The following is a 22,704-nucleotide window of genomic DNA, read 5'->3' as shown; positions in this document are numbered from 1 at the left end:
TACTTTTACATGGGATAGTAAAAGCAATCATAAGAAATAATTAAAAATGAAGCTTTGTCATACATAGGCCAGCACTGATATATTATCTGACCTCAGGTGAATTATCAGATTCCTGTGAACTCCTTCAGAGTCTCTTTGTCAAAGGAGTTGCACCATTGCTCTTGAATCTAAAAATTACTACAGGAAAACAGTTCCTCAAGAAGTCGATATAAAAGATTATTTAATAATACAAATATTTGAGCCACAAAATGCACTGATTCATAATGAAGTGTTTAGCAAATATTAATATTTGAAAATCCAGGTCTATATTAACTCAGAGTATAAGTTCTGTCTACTAAACAATAGAGTAACTGTTGGTCATTAACTGGGCAATATCTGCTGTGAGATCACCAAAGATGAACACAGTCCAAGTTGCCAGAGCATGGGTAAATAGAAAATGTATATAGCATGGTAGATTAATCGAATGAAAATCAAAGATAAGTTTAGAGTAAAGTTCCAAGGGCAATTTTATAAAACAAAAATTCTGGTCCTTAAATGGAGAATCATTTATTGTCAAACATTCTGTCTAAAGTTCACAGTGATGAATTCCACTTCATAGAATAGGTATTCTAATCACATTTGTTAAGGTGTGAATAAAAGGAAGAATAAATAAAGGGACAATTTCTTGTTAGTTGGCAAACTGCAGACAGAGTGTATTGTTTCCTAAAGGATACATCAAGATACCTCCCTTGAGTTTTTTATTAGAACATTTATTTGTAAGGATTTCAAAATGTTTAGGAAAATGAAATTTAAAAATAAAGTCTGGAAAAGTACATATGGACATGATGATCTATGGTGCCCATAGGATCTGAAGTAGAAGGCCACATACAAAGTCACCTGAACTTTCTACAGTGGTTACAAAGCCATTATGTAGAACGATCTGAAGAGAGGGACTAGAAGTACATGAGAACCATGTACTCAAATTTATCTTTCCATTAGATTTAGCCATGTCAATAATGGGTGCAAAGAGAAGAGGAATGACATAATACTAAATCTACTTACTGCAGTCCATGCATTTCTCTTGCACCGGGCACACAGCCAGCCATCACAGACTTCATGAGAAGGGACACCATAACAACCTATAAAATAACATAATGGATGTACAGATTAAGTCTCTTGCATCTTTAAAGTGTCCACAACCCTGGAAGAAATCCCAATTCCAGCTACCAGAGGCATGGTGTTCATATGTTCAACTCCTGCATGACCTATTTGTAAGCTCAAAGCTAGCCTGTGTAATTAAGTGAGATAGTTCCAAACTAAAAAGTACAAAGAGGGTTAGGTTATAGCTTAGTGTTAGATAGCCTAGCATTAAAAAAGAATTAGGTAAAGTATCCAGTTCTTGGGGGGGGGGGGATGACAAAAATGTATATTTCAAAAACAACAACAACAACAACAACAACAACAACTACTACTACTACTACAGCACAATGCCTCGCATACCCGTCCACATGAGCCTGTGACAAAACACTACTACTACTACTACTACTACTACTACTACTACTACTACTACTACTACTACAGCACAATGCCTCGCATACCCGTCCACATGAGCCTGTGACAAAATACTTTTTTGTTGTTTCCCTTTGTACCCCTAGCTATCCTAGACCTCTCACTGCAGTCCAGGCTGGCCTCAAAGTCAGAAATCTTCCTGCCTCTGCCTCCCAAATGCTGGAATTGAAGATTAATTTTTTAACTATCATGCTACCAATTCCCAAAACATGAAAATATATCTTTTTTGTCTATTTTCGGATTTTTCTTTCTGTTTCTTTTCGTATTAGGATTAATGTGTAAATGATGTGTTTGTGTGATAGTGTGTGGTATGTTTGTGGATATCAGAGAACACAGTGCTAGGATCAGAAATCTCATTCCATCATAGATAATGATGATAAAACTCTGGAAGTCAGGCTTGCAAAAGCAAGTTTGTGTTGTGACTGAGTCATCTAAAAAGCCTATATATTTGGAATCTTCAGAATGAGTTTTCCTTATATTGTATAGATTGAATTAGACCTTTGCCATAGCTTCCAGAGAACTAGGTCAGGAGGTGCAGCACCACACAGAGTTTGAAATGACACACATTAATATTATATGACATGTATTAATATTATATGACACGTTTTAATATTATCAGAGACGATCTTTGCAAGAGTAAAAATAAATTTCTAAAATGTCGTGCTAATAAGTTACAACTCTTGAAACAGGTTGAGGGAGTATTAATCAAGTTTGACTCAAATTTCAGTGATGGGGTAAAGGCTACACAGTCAATGACTAATAATTAAAGTTTGCTTCAATACAATGTTTGATGGATCCATGCTGAAACTAAATGTGAGGATGACAAGTGGTGAAAATATGTGTGGTAAATTGCATGATACCAAGATCTTGGTGATATATGTTTTATATTAGCACAAAATAAATGAATAAGCAAATAAATCAATAAGTTAATAATCTAGGGTGTATAACACCTGTATTTGAGATACTGAGATGGAAAATATGGTGTGTTCAAGGTCTGCCTAGCCTACAGAGAAAATTCCTTAGAGAATAGCAAAGGAGTACAGAAAGGCAAGAGGAGAATAAATAGACAGAAAGCAAATTGAGAGTCAGAAAGAGACACATTATCCTTAATTCCTGAAATAGAAGAGTTTGGAAGAAATAAATGAGCAATTTTAACAAAGAGTGATAATAGAGACAATAACAGAATATAAACAGAATTCATCAAAGAAAATCAAACCAAATGAAATGGTAAATTCAATCATATTTATGGGATTAATATGGTTAGACTATATAGCTGGTGACTTTAGAAAACAAGAATAAATTTATATTTATTTTCTGGTATTTTGTCTCTTGACTATACATAGTAGGATACTGTATTTAGAAAATAATTGCATTAGCAACCATTGAAACTCTATTAGAGAAAAAAACAGAACTATGATAATAAAGTGTGATTGAGGGGCTGAAGAGATGGCTCACTAGTCTTTGTTCTTCTGGCAGTGGATCCAGGTCTGAGTCCCAACACTCACACTGTAGTTCACAACCAGCCATTACTACAGTTCAGAGAACTGAAAGCTCTCTCTAACTTCTCCAGGCATCAGTTACTCATGTGGAACACATATAAACATGCCAGCAAAATATTCATACATATAACAAAAATAAAAAGTCTAAAAGCAATGTGTGATTAAAGGCTTGGGATGTGGCTCAGTGGCACAACATAATCTTAGCATATATGAGGTTCTTGTTTGGCCCCTACTAATAAAAGACAGAAAGAAACAATGCCACGAAAACAGATAAATGTCATAGAGAAAAATCAGGACTATTGAAATACTTTAGAATTAGAGTTGTTATATATACCTACATAAATACATACATACATACACATACACATACACACACACACACACACACACACACACACATATATACGATTACCTATAAATATATTTGATACTTATCGACCTGTATAAAAGTAACAAATTTGGAAAGATATAGAACCTAACTATTGTAATGACTATTAATAGGAACTTCCCTATACTTATGAAGAAAAATATTTAGTTCAATACACTAACCGTCAGAACCAACAGAGTAACATCCACTTCTTAGACAGTCATAAAAATAGTTTTCAATCAATACTAGACATTTAAGTTAAATTTCCACAATCATTAGAATATAAAAATTCAAACAAGTGAAGATGGCCCAGTCATGTTTATGGGATGCCTAACAACTGGACTCCTTCCGAATCAAATGCCCAGTCCTTCTCTTCACTAGTGTTTCATAAAACTGCAAAGAGATGACATTCTATTCATACTCTTAAATGAAACCATTAAGAATATCAACAATAAGACTAGAAATGGAGCTCACCTGGCTGTAAGAACCCCGGTTCAAAGAACAATGTCAACAAATGAACTGACAGGTTACACTGAGGTGATTTGTAAGGGCTACATAAAACACTGCAAGTCTAGAGAGTGGAAAATCTGATGTATTTACTTGCATGAACCCGCACGAAGCACTTGGCACAGGAAATCAGAAGACTCGTTCCATCTTCTTCAAGGAAGGCATTTGGAGGGGAATAGTCTACATTTTCTTCACTATAAATAAAACACATCTCTGGAATAATGGGTTTAGTCTTCCTTCCAGATTGAACCACTTCATTTACTGCTGTCTCCCATCTAGAATCATTTTCTTCTTTGCTGCTATCAGGCTGAAAAATACATCATAGCCACATGAGTGAAAGATACTGGAAAGAGAATATCTTTTACCCATTAATCCACTTATGCCAATTTAGCCAATACATTACAATCTCATCTTGTTTTTACAACTTCATCTTGTTGGTTTCTTTTTTTTAATTCAACTGGTAGCATTTTACCACTGTTCCCATACAGACTCCCATTCAAAGATAAATCAGTAAGCTCTGAGAGTTCATACAAGATTGCAAGAACCTCTTCAAACTGTGGTCTTCCAAAAATACTTTAGGAATACACAACTACTTTTGCTTACATACATCTGTGATCCACATGTAATAGGATAATGTCTGCATTGTCTTATTGAAAAATGTTATGTGGTTATACCTCAAAGAATATATATAATCCCTAGGTTTTCTAGAGTAGCACCAACGAAAGTACATGCTTCCCACAAAAGTTTTAAATACAGAAGACAGAACTGGCCGATGTGGTCAGATAAAAATAATGTGCTAGACCTGATTTCATGGAGAAATTACAACTAATAAATTACTTTTATTACTCCCTAGATCTTAAATTAATCAATTTCTAAAATCGTATCCCTTTAAGGGAATATTTTTATTATTGCAAAATATACAGGTAGATAAAAATGCTTAAATACAAATCAGTAAAAATAAATATTTAATGACTAGAGGAAAGTAAAACCAGAAGTGAGTAAGACACTAATTAGAAAGTTAAAAATGTAGAATTTCATCTACTTTCCAGCTCTGAAATATCAGAATTAAATCACTATAATGTGACATTTGAAAAATTTCATATCAGGGGCTGGAGAGGTGGCTCCGTGGTTAAGAGCATTAGCTGCTCTTTCAGAGGACCTGAGTTCAATTCCCACAACCCACATGGTAATTCACAATTGTATGTAACTACATGAAATAAAAATATTTATGAAACTTATGATCTTGAATAAAGTATTTCCTATGTCAGAAGAATCACAATTTGAAAATGATGTTTATATTAGTGGGTTTTCTAATATATTGTACCTTAAAGCTCATAATGCAAGTTTATACACAGCATTAAAGATCTGTTTGTTATGTGTACTTTGAAGAATACATTCATTACTGAGTTGAGATGCTGTCGGAATGACATGTATGGAATGATGATAGAAGCATCAGACACAGTTAGCTGAAAATAGTGAACGGATACCCAGTTTGTAATGAGTCCTGGACATGCCTTTCTATGTTTTACATGGAAAGGTACAGGCACATTACTGGACAGTACTTCTTTCAATTTTAGTTAGATACTAGGTGTTTGCTTTCTTCTATGAAATATTTTGTTTCTAAGTTTTGTGTCTTTTAGTAGAAGACTTGGGTTAAAATAGAGGTTTCTAAAATGCAATGATAGAAACAAACACTAAAAACAATCAAACAAACAAACTCAACCAAAAGCCTCCAAAGAAGTACAGCACTAGAAAGATACATTGATAGGGAAACTCCAAATTACCTTGTAGTATGGCATGAGCAGAGTGCAGATTGCACAGTTTGGCTCCATTTTCGCAACAGTTGCATTGTACTCCTGTTCAGCCATAAAGTTAGGAGGCTTTGTCTGCCAAAGGTGGATGAGAGGCTTTGCCCAAGACTCTGTTTCTTCGACTTCTTCGTCAATGCTTAGAACCTCAGGCAATTCTTAGGGGAGAAAACAGGAAAATACAATAAAGAGAAGACTCAGAAAAAAATATCACCGGGTAATAGATGTAAATACTCCTAAATATCTGTGATATTAATATCAAATCTTTATGTTGGCTTTTTTAACCTATTTACCAAAACTGGAAGGCTTGCAAGGAGCCATCATGATCCAAGTGAAACTTATGAAGCCATGGAGACTTGGATGCTCACATTAGGACTACGCACACTGAAGCTGCCCACCCAACATTTGGACAACTAAGATGGCTATGGTTACATGCACACAAAGCTGTTGCTCTCTATAGGAGGAAAGACACTATGTACTAATATAAATAATGATAGTTACATGGCTTGGTGTCTACAATGCCAGTGAATCCTCTAACCGTAGTTGACCTTCCTCCATTTCTCTCTTCCTAGCTTCCATTTTTCCCAGAGGGCTACTGAGATAATGAGAAGGGCAGACTCGAATGAGGACCTGGCTTAAGCACTGCAATAGCTCTTGGCTGATCCCCTACCTATGATGCCCTACAGATGATGCATTAATTAATTTTCATTTTTGAGGATTTGTTCTTGTTTTTGCCACACCACCTACCTAAGAAAGAGACACAGAAAGAACATAAGCTTGGGTGCTACTAAGGAATGAAAATATTCTAAATAGATACTTGTGTTCCCCCTTCCATTGGCTTAGTATCAGCATACTGAAACAATGGACAGCAAGACACTCGAATTTTATTTGGACTCTCACGACCCGAGAAGGAAAATACTGAATCCTACTGCCAGCCAGAAAATGTTTGTCTTTTAAAAGAAATTTCTCAGATTTCAGCAACCTGCCAGACAACATTACAAGAGAGATTAGGGTAGAGTCAATGATGGGAAGGACCACACCTGGACCAGGGCTGCTTAGCTATTTCACTCTTTAAGTTTTAACTGGGAAAGGGGGACTTGTAGTGAGATCATGTCACTGGATCTTTCTGTTTTACTTTGCACACTGAATCAACTTCTCCTCTCTTGCTTTATATCATTACACCTTTCTTTAGTTGGCTTAAAAGGACAAGCTAGGGCCCAACCACTGCTCTAATGGGACTCTTACCAATATTCAAATTTGTAAAGATGGTCGCCTGCACTCTTGTGTAAACACAGTATCTAGATAGGTATCTGTATTTTCTTTTCTGTACTAATGATTCTAGAATTGGAAAAAAAAAAAAAGCATAGTTGAATAGGTATAAATAGAAGCAGTGACAAGTGGGTCTTTGGAAAATTAACTTTCCTAATCTTCCTTCCACATGCTACATATTACCACATGCTATCCTATTGTAGCCAGTTAGTCGGGATGAAGATATCTTGTGTCCTGAGCCACTTGTGTCCCTCACTATACTGGCTAGTTTTGTGTCAACTTGACACAGCTGGAGTTATCACAGAGAAAGGAGCTTCAGTTGGGGAAATGCCTCCATGAGATCCAGCNGTAAGNCATTTTCTCAATTAGTGATCAAGGNGGGAGGTCCCCTTGTGGGTGGTGCNATCTCTGGGCTGGTAGTCTTGGGTTCTATAAGAGAGCAGGCTGAGCAAGCCAGGGGAAGCAAGCCAGTAAAGAACATCCCTCCATGGCCTCTGCATCAGCTCCTGCTTCCTGANCTGCTTGAGTTTCAGTCCTGACATCCTTTGGTGATTAACAGTGATGTGAAAAATGTAAGCCTAATAAACCCTTTCCTCCCCAATTTGCTTCTTGGTCATGATGTTTGTGCATGAATAGAAACCCTGACTAAGACACTCATTTGACTATCAGATTGCAGAAGATGAAGAGGAAGAGACCTCCAAAACCTGGGAGTTTCCCAGCAATCTCTCACTGTTAGAAGAAAAATCCTAAAGACCAGAGGGGAAGCTTTTCTTCCAAAAGAGATTTACAAGCTGTCAGACGACCGCGCAGGAGAGACAATGATGGATGGATGGTGGGATGGATGATAGACTGATGTTGACTGCTTATATATGCATACACCAGGCCCTCTACTTGTCCTCTTCTCCTAGAGTCCATGGGCAGTTTTGGTTTTGCTCTCTATTTTTCCCAAGTACATTCTGAAGTAAAGGGTAGGCTGCTCAAAAGTCCTGTTATGTTTGCCTTAAAGATCCAGTCTAGTCCCATCAAATTCCCACAACATCCAGAGCAGTTCTTCCTTACCCAAGTAGACGGGAATTTTCTCTGACTCCCTTCTGGCTTACTCTAGCTTCTATACAAACTGTGTACTCTGAATGAGGGTTAAAACTACGTATTTAGTTCATTTAGACAATGATAACGCTTCCTTTATTTCCAAAGATACAAACAATTTGGATTAAAAGGAAGAAGAGTAACTGATGATATAAGTAATTTATTTGAAACTATAGAATTTTTCATTGACATTTTAGATTTGTTAAAATCTCTAGCTGACAGGAAAAATTTCCAGTTTTAAAATTCAATCTTCATGAATTCCCAGAAGATGTCAGAAGTGCTTATCATGTGGGACTGTTGCAAAGATTACAACTACAAATGTTTCAGAAAAACTTAAAACCTTAAATTCTGAGACAACTTTGTTAACATAATTCACACATATTTTACAAGCTCTAAGCACTGAAATCAAGGGATATTCTGGGCAGATTCTCAGCAGCTGACATAAGAATAAGCTTCTAGGAAGAAACTCCCGTCAGAAAGAGACCTTCCATAGAAGGATGTCTCCTACCTTTCCTGCAGGGAAGCCATAACAATAGCAAGCCTTGAGAAAAAGTAATTAAAATTCCCAAATATGTTACATAGTTAATTTTTAAAATCTGTCATATAGTTATAATAACTGAAATAGCACAATAGCTTGTGCTACATGAACTAAAATGGGATAAAGAAGGAATTGTAGTAAACATGATGTCTATAATTGGAAGGCTGTATCCAGGTGATCAAGTCGGTCCTGACTAGATTGCAATACTTTAACTTGTATCTAGGAAACAAAAATTAAACTCAACCTAATAACATAGAGAAATGACAGCTAGTATATTATTTCAATTATTCAACTAAAATGCTCCTGTACATTAAAGAGAGTACTACCACTGTGCTCTATTTTCCTACATAAGCATGTGTCACAAAATCAATGTAGTAAATGGGGCCTAAGAGATGCTCTGACCCAGGTTACTCTCTTCCCCTCTCTCTTGCACTCTTGCTCCCCCTCTCTCCACCTCCCCTTCCCCCCTCTCTCCATGTGACCATGATGGACCTCTACTTCTCCACTCTTCTCCCACTCTCTGCCTTTCTTTGCCTACCCTCTTAGCTCCCCTTCCTGCCATAACAATAAACGCTTTAAAACCATGGACTGCCTCTGATCGGGATCCACCCACCGTGCCTCTCCTCGAATCTCACATGGGAGGCCTCTCTGTGTTCTCAGCCATTGTCTCCACCAAGTCAAGCAGCCCACTGAGCAAGCCAAGAACTCTCCTCCACTTGGGACCCAGCTGGAGCCCTCCTCCTGTCCTTTTCCCTTCAGCCTGACCAGAGTCCACCCACGGCCCCCACTCCATTCTCAGCTCTTCCCCGCAACATTCAGCCATGTCTGTGGTGCCCAAAAGCTAGAATCTGTCGTCCCTGGCCACCATGCAGGCCTGAGAACCCCAAGCAAATTCCAGGGACCCCAGACTGCATCTTCCCGACCCCAGGAGATGGGTCCTGCAGCTTCTCACAGCCCGGTGGTGTGGGGGTCTGTGTCTCAGTCAAAACTTCCCCGCTGCTCCACCTGGCCTAGAGGCACAAGCCGTGGAATGAACAGGACCCCACTTTTAACCCACATCTGACAACCAACTTGGGGCAGAACCAGCTAAAACATAACCTCAGCTGGGGACCCACACATACAGAGAGACCCACATCAGAACTCCATGTTGCTCAAGACCATGAGTAATCTGACCTAGTTCAAAAGACTAGGCTGTCCTCTGATCACCCCCTCTCCCCTTCTCCCCCCCCCCCACGCCATCACCCCACATCCATGTGTTCCAGGCCACCTTCTTCCCTGGCTGGGGACTAGCCTCCACTCTCTGCCCCTCCCCCAGCCCTGCAGCAAGGGCTCCTTTCTCAGGGCTTGCTCTGAACTCTTTGCTTCCTCTGTCTGCAAGTCAACACACCATTCCCTGAGGCCCTGTGTATACCACATTCGGACAGAGGTCTATGCTTATTCTTCTGAGCTTTTCTTCAAGGTTGGCCTTTCATCTCCTTCTGCTTTCCAAGAAAAAAAAAAATAAAAAATGGGGAAAACAGGAACCTGTTTGCTAGAGCACACAGCTACCTCATAGCAGAGCAGGCCCCTCCCTCCTCCATCTAAGCCCCCCAAAGAAAAACCACACCTGAGAGAGACCCTTAAACCAAAGGTTTTTGGGCTTTGTTTAAATGCTTGCTCTTCCTAATGGGGACACCTGAAACAATGTTCATGCTTTTCAACCTAAAATTTTCTTGCTTCTTTATTTAAAGGTTTACTTTGCTCCCTAGCATTCGCGATGTATGTACAAAATTGTTCAACTTGTTTAAGATTTCTTTTAAGGTTCAAAAGTCAACTAATCTACTTGCAAAGGTCGAATCAACTATGCTGATTACCATTACTCAATCCTTAATTAACAACCAGTTTCCTTTTACAGACAAATGGTTACTGCCTATCCAGGATGCATAATTAACAAGATATTTTGTTCCTCAGCCATCCAAAGCAGACTTAAAGGGGCCTCATGTCAGGAACTTAGTGTCTGGGAGCATGTGGCAAACTTCCTTCTGTCCCTTGCAGATTAATCTGCTTTGTCTCCGGGGTTTAAACCTAGCTCAACCAGAAAACAGGGTGCCTTTCACAGTCCCATAACTCCCCCTTTTACTTTTTTCAAAGTGAGGGGTCACTGGAATGAATGTGTCATTTCAAGTAAAAATTTGGGGTGGGGAAGCAGTATCAAAAGAAAACACAACACAGGCCGGAGGGGTAACACAACTAAGCCAGAGTGGTAAGGAGGGTTAAGTGTGGGGGTTGGAAAGGCAATGGATTATTGAATCAATTTATTGTTTCATGGGTAGTACAGTTTGAGGGTAATAACATCAGTTTTTTGTTTTTTTCAAGACAGGGTTTCTCTGTGTAGCTCTGGCTGTCCTGGAACTCACTTTGTAGATAAGGCTGGCTTTGAACCCAGAAATCCGCCTGCCTCTGCCTCCCGAGTGCTGGGATTAAAGGTGTGCGCCACCACGCCCGGCTCTCTTACTCTCTTGCCTCTCCCTCTTGCCCTCTTGCTCCCCCTTTCTATGTATTCCTTTTCCCCTCTCTCTTGACACATGGCCATGGCTGGCCTCTCCTTCTACACTCTTCTTCCTCTCAGCCTTTCTCTGCCTACCCTCTTAGCTCCCCTTCCCGCCAGGGGATCTAGCATCTTCACAAAATACACATAGGCAAAACCCCAACGCAGATAAAATAAAATAAAAATGAAAAGATGTACATGGAAAATAATGCTGACACATATAGTGTTATTTTATATAAACAAGAACCATTATCCTGTTTTACCTGGACTACATCCTCAAAGACAGGTGACTTTAGTCAATATCCATCAGAAAAGGAGACTCTCAAAGAAGGACTCAAAAAAAACAAACAAAAAACCGACAAAACAACAACAAAACCCTTGAATAGATCTCTTAGAAATGTGGAAAGTAGTAAGTAAATATTTAAACCCTACCCAGACAGCGCGAAAGAGGAACAAGTTAAACAAGAAAAGTAAATATTACATTGGGACATGTGACCTATAAAAGAAATCATTTTACATCAAGCCTCATCAGAGTGGTCTATCAAAGAATGACAGATTTACCACACACTGCTATGGAGGTATATAAGTGCTGGTTTCTTACTGTAAGATATTTACATGAATTTAAATGATTCAGGTTACAAGTACAGACAGTGCAGAGGGCAGTGGTAGCATATGCCTTTAATCCAAGCACCCTGGAGGCAGAGGCCAGCCTGGTCTATAAAGTGAGTTCCCAGACAGCCAGGGCTACATGAAGAAATCCTGTCTTTAAAAAAACACAAAAGTACTAACAATTCATATATGCCATGACTTGAAGTGATTATTCTGGAAAATTTTCAGGCTATGTCAGGAATGACTTACTTATGGCATGAAACAAAATATTTGTAAAGTATATGAAGCATGACATTATTTCTAAACTTCAATTGCTTTTATCTATAAATTATTTACTACTAATAGTCTCCCAATGATTTGCCACAGAGTAAAAGTTTCCTCTCTAACTGAAAAATCTTATTACAGTTAATCACATAAGCCATCTATTACAAAAGACTATATACTCACCTTCATCACTCGCTACCTGCTGCTTCACAAGAGTCATTGGGGATCTGGCAGGAGGCTTACCAAGTGGATGGCGCCAACTCTTAGTAGTTTTTGGCTGTCCTTCGATTATCTGGTTATAGAACAAAAAAGAACTAGAAATATCCATGAACAATGTTTGGTTCTTTTGGCTTTACTTTGGTCTATGCCTGTATTTATGCAAGAGCTTATATTCTACTAGCTCACTGCTTTACATTTTGAAGCAGGTTCTCAATAAACCTGGAGATCATTTCTTTGACTAGCTTGGGTAACCAGCAAGCTCCAAGGATCCTTCTGTTTCTGCCTCCCAGACTAGTGCAGCCATGTCTAACTTTTCTTCATGATTACATAGCAAGCACGCTATTCACTGAGCTAATTCTCCAGAGTCAATAAATATTTGTCTCAGGGAAAATATATACTTCCAAATGATAACATGGCCTATAAGTTATATCTTATATTTATTTAAGAAATGAGCACTTTAAGAAATTTAGACTTACAAGCTAGGGTACAGCTCAGTGGTAGAACACTTACCTAGCATGCACAAAGCCCTGAGTTTTCATCCAGAGTACTACCAGGGTGATAGAGGGAGAAAGGCTGAGGGCAGGGGGAAAGAAGGAGAAAGTGAGAGAGGTAGAGTGGGAGAGAAAGGAGAGGTAAAGGAAGAAGGTAGCATTTTTCTAAGAAGTCAATTAATTCTCCTTCAACAAATATTGTTTCATGGAAGGCAATTAACAAGGTTTCAAAGATCATTTAAAACTATCCCACATCCAGCATTATATACTGTTAAAATGATGAAAAACTGTGAAGTTGTATCACCTTTCATATATGAATACTTGGCAAGTGATCCAGCTTTAATCCTCTCAGAGAAGAAAATTCAGCCAAGTGATAAAAAGGACTTTCCTTCCATAGAGTAATGAGCCATGAGTTCAATAGGAAAATATTATTTTTAAATAAAACATTCTGTTATTTGGAAACCATTAAATTGTGAAAGATATTTTTAAGCCCCTATGAGATACTCTACCTTTTTACTTTTAATACTTTTTGACATAATATTTGTTTCATATTTCTGTAGAATATACAATGATATAAAAATGATCAAGTGTATTGATCAAATTATTGAAGTATATTTAATATACTTTAAGATGACTAAGAAATAAACTATTTAAAATTACTCTTTTTATAATGTGCTTTGTTACTAAAGGATATGAAAAGACTCCTAGTAGGTTTAGTAAGATGGGATTAATCGAGATTATTGCTCAAGTCAGCAGACAGCTCAGCTGTCATTTCAAATGAGAGAGAAGCTCCTTAAGTCCCTGGTGAGGGACTTAGAATGGTAGCACAGCATTAGCTCGCCTGGCCCATTCCTAATCTAGGGAATGTTCGGTATGTAAGCGTATAATTATAACACTAAACAAGAACAATGTAGAAATACAGAATGGACATAAAACCAGCATGGTAAACTTAACTTTTCTGAGAGGCAAAAGGTTTGTGGGAATAAACGTGACCATAAGTATAGTTCTAATATTCTGAGTAAGAAGAGTCAAAGAAAACACTGATCATGTGAGCCATGATGTTAAAACCAATACTATATAAAACTGACTTAAATACTTTCTACTGTCAGTAGGGCAGTGCCCAAGAGACAATTGAGCTCAACCTGGATAACATTGCTTGTTATGGAAACATTCTGTACCATAACTGCCTGAATGTCAACATGACTGAGATTTCAAAATACAATTCATCAAGTACTAGTATTTGTGAAAAGTAGTTAATGAGCATAAATTAACTCTCTGTGTACTATTTGCAGTGAAGCCTGCATTATTTCCAAATACAGATGTTGCTTATTTTAAAGTATAAAGTGGAAAAAAAATCAGACTTCAACAAGTAGCCAAAAGGGTGTGTATTAATTAAAATGTAAGCCAGAATAGTATTTCCATGCCGAAATCATATTCCACTGATGAAATATGATTAAAATTAAAAATGTAAATACTATTGATTTTTGCCCTAAAGCAAGAATTCAGGACGTAATAAAATATATTCATAAAGCATCATTATTACCATATAGGCCACAATTCAATGAACACAGCAGAAATACAAAATGACATGTACCTTAGGAATGTTGAGCCCATTTCTCTCTTCACTAAGAGCTTCTGGGATTTCCCCAGGCTCAAGGTTACTTCCATGGCTCTCTTCATCATTTTCTTCTCTCTCTGTCAATACTTTATTACTTTCTGGCAGCGGGGAAGATATCTTGGGAGATTCAAGCTGTAGACACTTAAGTAGATGTGACTCTTTGCCTGTTAGGTGGCCATGAGAAAATGGTATGAAGTCAGAGCCCTCCTTCAGCTTAGATGGTGAAATTACAGCATTGGCTATGCCATCTTTGGATTGTATTTCATCTGTTACTGATGAACTTTTTCCTAAGAAGCAAACAAAAAACTAATAATAAATATTGCATTGTATTACTACTGAGTACAATGATTGAATAATTACAAAATAATTACTGATTTTATATTTTAATTTTAATTGAGCCCCACCATGTGTTTTCTTTGATTGGTGATTTAGTCCCAGGGAGCTCTGGGGGTACTGGTTAGTTCATATTGTTGTTCCTCCTATGGGGCTGCAAACCCCTTCAGCTCCTTGTGTCCTTTCTCTAGCTTCTTCATTAAGTCTGAAGCAAGGTATCTGAACAGAATTGTTTGTAACTTAGTTTCTTTTTGTACATTATAAGCTGAATCCCACTTAAACTTTCTGCTCTTAGATCTCTTCATGTTTAATTAAACCACAAGTATTCTACTGGATGTTTATTTTAGAATTCTATTACACATAAGAGCTGTATACCTTATTGTGTAGCATTCACTTTTCCTCATAGGTGAATCATCCTGTAAGTTTCTATACTCATTGAAAAGCTAAGTAGTTAGTAAGATATCTTGGTGCATCAGATGACTGAGCTCCCTAGTCATGTGTGAAAGATAATCAGCTATTTTCTTACCTGAGAGCTTGGTGTCCTTCAGTAAGCTTTGATCTACTTGTATCCTGGTATCAGAAGCTTCTTTTGCTGAAGATTCTCCTAATTTCCCCAGCTTTGATGTCTTTTCTGGCTTGTCAGCGATGTTGAGGTGCCCAGGGCCCATGGCAGGGTTTGCGCCCTCTTCCCCACTAAATTCAGCAAATTCCTCATCTTCTTCAGGTTTAGGCCTTTTACAAAGTGGCTTATTGCCCTGTAAGCTATTAAAAAGCAGGATGCTGGTCAGAGCCAAAAGTTTAAAACGAATAATATACAGCAATGCAAATGCTACTATTATGTACTTATATCAAGAAAAACTTAGTTATTTAATTTTCACAATAAAGTCTGAAGTTGAAGCCATAATGGCTTTATGTCAGCTTTCAATCACCTTCCTAACAACTGAATTTGCATACTGTAAGTTTATGATGATATCTGAGTAGTAGTACTCCATTGTGTAAATGTACCACATTTTCTGTATCCATTCCTGTTGATGGACATCTGGGTTGTTTCCAGTTTCTGACTATGTTATATGTTGAAGCATCTTCTGGGTATATGCCCAGGAGTACTATAGCTGGGTCCTATGTTCAATTTTCTGAGGAAATTTTCTGATGACTAAAAGTCACTTTAAGCCACCGACTAAAAGAACCAAATATACTCCTGAATATTAGCACTTATAAGAAAGGAGAAAAGTAGTCTGATTAAACACTGGCAATCTGAGTATCACAGATACATACTGTTGGTATTTATGCTATGCTATGCTATGCTATGCTATGCTATGCTATGCTATGCTTCTACGCTATGCCCAGCAGTTACCTAGCAACAGGCAGGTAGGTATGGCTTGCTGTAAAAAGAAATGTTTGCCCCCCTCCCTCCCTCCTTCCCTTCCCCTCTCTCTCTGACTCTCTCTGCCCATGCTCTCCCTCTCTTCCCTTCCCCTTCCCCCTTTTCTCTCCAAGTGTTCATGACCAGCCTTTTCTCTTTATTCCCCCACGCCCCACCTATCCTCTTTCCATGTCCTCAAAATAAAGTCTATTCTATACTATACCTGTCCTATGGCTGGCACCCAGGGAGAGGGATGCCTCAGCATGGGCCTGCTGAGATACCCCCTCCCACCACTCCATACTTCACTCTATAGAACATATCCTTGGCTTTAGAAAACACATCACATGTACTCTTATCAAGTTAAAAACCTTGGAGACTTTAACAGCTACATCAGTTCATGAGCATTTAGACTGGTTTGTTTCCTGAATGACTCCAGGGGTGTTGATTTCTTAAATAATCAATCTCTAAATTACACATTTTATTGAGACAACACTTAAATACATGCAAATATACAAACCATGAACAACCATTTGCCTCACATAAAACAGTATTATAGTTTTTAAAAGAAAGATGTTTTTATTTTATATGTGCTGTAGCTTTGCTTCCATGTATATCTGTGAACTATATGCATAAAATGACCATGTAAGCCAGAAAAGGGTGTCAGATCCTGTAGAATGGGAGTTATAGATGGGTGCTATTGTGCCACATATGCTGAGAACTTGAGTTATCTAGAAGACCATTCAGTGGTTTTAAGATGGCTCTCCCACTCCATTGTGAGACTTTTAAGTTCATACTGTCTGTTAAAACACTGCATTTGATCATTCAAATTTTTACAAACACTATTTTGAAAATCCTTGTTCTATACTACAGCCGAAATGTTATCATTCTTAGATTAACTACTGACTAGTCCTGTTGGGTGTGTGTGTGTATACACACACGACAGAACTAATCAATAGATGATATATATAATATATAATAGCTATTATATAATGCATCTATAATATATGAATATAGTTAATACACGTATTATATAATATATAGAATACATATTATATATTTTATAACTATATATATATGGAGAGAGAGAGAGAGAGAGAGAGAGAGAGAGAGAGAGAGAGAGAACTTATTTATTTATTTGAGACATTTTCCAAACACCAGGAAAGCAGAAACAAGTAGATCTCTCTGAGGTACAGGTTCTAGGATAGCCATAATGAGTTCTAGGATAACCATAACATAATAAAAACCCTATCTTTAAAAGAAAAAAAAAAAGAGGAGGGGGGCAAAAAGAAACTATGAACCATTCCATGTTTGGAAATTTCTCCTGCTCACAACCAGTCTAAACAACAAAAAATAAATTCAAGTGGTAGAGAGAACAAATTGAGCATTATATTCTGAGCAAAATTTTAAAATTATAGTATTATTACAGAATAAACAAGTGCCATAGATCTAAATGTAAGATATTGAATACATGTAGGTATTAAAAATTGTGCTATAGAAAATAATTTAATTATATAAAAATAACTCACTTACCTGGACACTCAATTGTTAATATAGCATAGTCTCATTTTGAAAGAGGTACATGCTATTTTTATAATATACATAATAAATACATATGTAAGAATATACATAAAATCTTAAAATGGATGATCTTTGGGTAATTAGGTTATGAGTGATTTGGATTCACTGGATTTTTTCCTGAATTTATAAAATTTGAGCAATTCTCAAATATTACTTTTATAAATTGAAGGAATAACAAGCAATATTAAAAAGAAAGTTGGAATAAAAATTCCAAATTATGAGCTATTACGTCAGCCTAAGGACTTGAGCCACAGACACGGTCTTTTCAAAGGATTTTAAAAGCAGAGATGCCCAAAGAAAGTCCAAAGCTTTTTGACAAAGTCAAGAAAGCTTGTAACAAAGATCACAAAAGTGGACCAGAGGTAAAGTTTAAAAAGACTACAAGGGACAGAATTAACAATTTCTCCTTTCAGTCTTAGAAAAGAATAAAACCAACTGAATAGAATGCCACAGCATAAGTATCCATGTGAGAAAAATATGAAGGAAATTATGAAAATGTCTTAAAATAGTAGCACATAAAAGTTGGAAATCAAGTAACTGAAGTTGTTTGAAATATGGTGAATAATGTCAACAACAAACACATGTTTAAGATAAATTAATGAGAAAATTCTAAAATGTTCTATGCTGTTCTACTCACTGTGTATATTAATTTCAAGAATACTCTGCATATCTGACTACCTATTCCTAAATTCTAATACATCAACTCAAAAGCTAAACATACAAAATTACAGTAATATACTATGAAAAGGTATGAATAATAGGAACAAAAATAAAGGAATAGTCCTTGAGAACATTAGGCTCCATTTCATACAAGAACATACTACAGGTAGGATGTGATGGGCTTCTTACCTCTTGGGAGGTTTTTTTAATTTTTTCCTCCTCTGTAGCCATGTTTTTACTTCTGGAGTAGATTCTGGAGTGGGCTTTGTATGGTCAATAGTATATATATCCTTTCCTTGTTTCCAAATCTGGTATCTATCTGGCTGAAATTTCTTCACAAATATATCCATTGATATCTTCACCATGTCATTCCGACAAGTGCACTGAAACGCAACGAACAGTTGGAATAAAACCAACAATGAAATATTTTGTGAGTTATATAACATAGAATATGAATGTTTAATGAAAATATAAATGAGAATAATGTTTACATCTACAAAAAAGAAAAAACCCAAAAGGAAACTTAGAAATGAGAAATACTTTTAAATATAGTCTGTACATTCATATGAACTGTGCACTAAGAATAAGTTATAGAGAAGTATGAGTATTTCTTCAAATGTTGTCCAGCAAACGAAACATTACTATCACAGACATCCATCAAAAATCTGTAGTAGAGCAAGTAGAGTTTGTATGAAATGATTATTATCCCAGATATGCAACAAAATTCCAAAGTATCAATGCTATGTAGAATGTTTGTGCCAATTTAGGTATGTTCTGAACATCACTAAAGAATCACTGTAATTAAACGTTCGGTACAAATGGAAAGAATATTGATAGATGACGCCTAATAAATGGTTTTTAACTCACTAGATGCAGGAAATAGTTCTTATAGTAGTTTGTTATATGTGAACATTTGTAACTTTTCTTGTTTTGTTTTGTTTTTAAATCAGAGCAAGATTTATTTCACAGTATCAGAAGTTTGCATCCATAGGTGCTTGGTCCCACTGTTTGGGAAGGCTAAGACAGAACATCATGGCTGATGCTAGAGCACAGCTTTCCCTCCACAGCAGCCAGGAAACAGAAAGAGGACAAGTTCAGAGCCCCAGTGTTCTTCAAGGGCAAGACCTCAATAGCCTGCTTCTTCCATTTTGGCCCCACCTTTCTACCTTCACAGCTTGTCCCAATGCCAGCATCTGCTGGAGGTATAACTTTTTTTATATATTAGATATTTTCTTTATTTACATTTCAAATGTTATCCCCTTCCTCCTTTCCTCTCAGAAACCCCCAATCCCATCCCCTCTCTCCCTGCTCACCAATGCACCCACTTCCCTATCCTGTCATTCCCCTACACTAGGGCATAGAGTCTTCACAGGACCAAGGGCCTCTCCTCCCACTGATGTCTGCTACATATGCAGCTGGAGCCATGAGTCCCTCAATGTGCACTCTTTGGTTGGTGGTTTAGTACCTAGGAGCTCTGAGAGTATACTGTTGTTCCTATGGGGCTGCAAACCCCTTCAGCTCCTTGGGTTCTTTCTCTAGCTCCTCCATAGGGGACCCTGTGTTCAGTCCAATGCTTGGCTGAGAGCATCCACCTCTGTATTCTTACTTGTTCATATACAAAGCCTTGCATGAAAGGAGCGAAGCACGATCCAACTACGTTACTGCTCACCCCATGGGAGATGTTACTGTTTGTGCATACATATATTCCTGGGATGATCTACCAGAGTTTCCTATTCTTACTAGAACCCCTTTCACATAGAGACACCCTATTTCTGTGTCTGAAAAAAAAAAGCAGTGAACTCTTTGCAGATTGTTGGCTTTTTATTGCAGCTCTGCAAAGTTATATGATTCTAGAATGTCAATAAATGTGATTAGAATAATTGAACCAGTGAGTCATTGGTGATACTTGCTTTTAAGCCTGACAACCTGAGTTCTATTTCAGGAGCTCAGATGGTACAAGAAGAGAACTGACTCTACAAGTTGTACTCTGAACTCTATGTACATATTGTGGTGCACACTTGTCGATATACATGTGTATGCATAAACACACAGTATTAAATCTAAAAATACATTATATTTGTTTTTATTAATAGACTCTTGCAGCTGGAGCGATGGATCAGTAGTTAAAAGAACTTATTCTTACAAGAGGATCCAGGTTTGATTTCCAGGATTCAATTGGTGGCTTATAATAAACATTCATAACTCGTTCCAGGAGATCTGACATCTCTTCTGGCTTCTGCATGTACCACGCACATAGATGGTACAGACATATGTGTAGACAAAGTATTCTTTCACATAAAATTAAATAAGCCCTTACAAATTTCCCCAAAACTATGAATAAATAAGTCTATTCTACATTACATCAAACATAACTTTAAAGAACCAAACATATGCCAGGCAGTGGTGGCGTTTGCCTTTAATCCCCGCACTTGGGAGGCAGAGACAGGCAGATTTTTGAGTTGAAGGCCAGCCTGGTCTACAGAGTGAGTTCCAGGACAGCCAGGGCTACACAGAGAAACCCTATCTTAAAAAAATAAAAATATAAATAAATAAACAAACAAACAAAACAAAAAATAATCAAACATACAAATTGAGAAACTGAACTCAAGTGAGCTACAGTCAAGATGGACATAACTGTGATGAAGACAACTCCGAGTTTGTCCTGCTGGGATCAATACCCTGGGTTCAAGTGTAAGCAGTACCAGGAGCTGAAAGACACTTCAAGACCCCAATCCCAACAAAGAGACTCTGAGAACCCTGACTGACAGACTCAAACTGACAGAAAAATACATTAAGATTTGATGCTCAATCAGTTGTCCAAGGTCTAAAGATCGAACCTGATGTCTATGTACAAGTCAAAGGACCAAGAGTAGGGGTAGAGCTATGTGTTGAAGTTTGCCACAACATTTAGTTTACTGAAGCTCTTGTACGAGAATTGCACAATTTACAACTATCACTGGCCAACAAAGGGACACCCAGGCAGAACCCTGAGGAGTCCTCTGAAAAATGGCATGGCTCCCTGAAGCTTTGGAAGCCTTGAAGAGGCTCACACCCTCTTCTGGGTACCAAAGCAGAGGTGGCATGTCACAGGATTTCTGACTCCCTAGCACAAGCTCCTTTTGTTGGGGGAAGCGGGTGTTGGATTTTTATGTCTATTGATCGTACACTAATAATAAAGCTTGCTATTCATAAAATGAAAGTAAAAAAGAACCAAACATAGATTGTAGAAAAAGATAAAAGACTAAAAGGATTGAGAATTTCAAATGAAGTTATTCTGGACTTAGTAGAAGACTGTTTCCCATGAATACACAGTCATACCTTATAAGCTTCCTATAAAAATTTCACCCAATTTAATTAGGTTGAACCCAACAGTCTTTGCACCAAGCAATGGTATAGTAACAGGCTCAATGATTTAGCTGCGATAACTTAATAATTCTGTACATATCTGGTTACAGAACAGGTGATTTAAAAATTGTTGGTACAATTATCACATGCATATAAATTAACTCCAAGTTTAATTTCCACTGTCGAATATTCCCCTAATACAGCTCTAAATTTTTGTTTTGTATTTTTGGAAGCAGGCTATAGCCAAGTAACCCACTATAAGCAGAAACTCCCAACCTTGGAAAGCCCTGTCACTAAAGAGCTGTATCTATGATAGATGTGAGTTATTATATATATGGCTATAGTTTTAATATTAATAGAGATAAACAATATTTCATAACATTTATGTCAGATTAAGCCAACTTCATAAACTACTATTCTACAGCTATGAATAGTACTAAGGTACTTCATAATTTCATACCCCTGCAAATCCCCAAGCCTTACACACTGAATATGACACGATCTGTCGTTAAACCTGCCAGTAAAATATTCACTGTATCTGTTACTTCTCGCAATATTGCTCCAGTTTCAAACAGACCTTGGATTTTGGCAAAATAGATATAAAGAATTTCTCTATACCATTTCTAAACAATCTACTGTCACAGAAGTTACTTTAACTTCTCTCAAATATGATCTTAATTTTTCAGCACTGTTTCAACTTTAGAATAAAGTGTGGTTCTTACACTGAGCACTTCCAATATATGACTCCAACAATGACACTGTCATATTTCCTTGTCATAGAGATCAATGTGTGTAACTGTCTTCAATACAAGTCACTGAGCATATCAATAATAGTATCTGCAGTCAGAAGAAAACAAATGAAAGAACTAGAAAGCAATTTGAGAAAGAAAAGAAACACTGTAACTTAGGGGAAAGTCTATATTCACCTCCTCTGAATTGATGCATTGCTTCCTGGAGAGAGAGAGAAAAAAAAAACTAAAAGCCGGGCGTGGTGGCACACACCTTTAATCCCAGCACTCGGGAGGCAGAGGCAGGTGGATTTCTGAGTTCCAGAGGGGAGGGAGGGAGGGAGGGA

General features: G+C 37.4%; 1 protein-coding gene across 3 annotated transcripts in view; it reads right to left on the bottom strand.

The window, feature by feature from the left end:
- Window positions 1–22,704, bottom strand: part of Kdm4c (lysine demethylase 4C) — a 150,955-nt gene that overhangs the window by 60,438 nt on the left and 67,813 nt on the right. Inside the window, exons 9-15 of one of the 3 annotated variants that reach the window (XM_021199596.1) lie at window positions 18,474–18,667; window positions 15,210–15,445; window positions 14,327–14,637; window positions 12,206–12,314; window positions 5,706–5,887; window positions 4,015–4,228; window positions 1,042–1,118 (exon numbers count right to left, since the gene is read on the bottom strand). In XM_021199596.1, the coding sequence (XP_021055255.1) occupies window positions 1,042–1,118; window positions 4,015–4,228; window positions 5,706–5,887; window positions 12,206–12,314; window positions 14,327–14,637; window positions 15,210–15,445; window positions 18,474–18,667 (1,323 nt within the window). Of the gene's footprint in view, window positions 1–1,041; window positions 1,119–4,014; window positions 4,229–5,705; window positions 5,888–12,205; window positions 12,315–14,326; window positions 14,638–15,209; window positions 15,446–18,473; window positions 18,668–22,704 lie in introns of those variants that run through there. The other 2 variants (XM_029539771.1, XM_029539772.1) reach the window with 2 other exon arrangements.

The sequence above is a fragment of the Mus pahari genome, chromosome 6 (genome assembly GCF_900095145.1).
Source record: "Mus pahari chromosome 6, PAHARI_EIJ_v1.1, whole genome shotgun sequence".
Lineage (NCBI taxonomy): Eukaryota > Metazoa > Chordata > Mammalia > Rodentia > Muridae > Mus > Mus pahari.
This window is presented reverse-complemented; position numbering and strand designations above follow the sequence as displayed.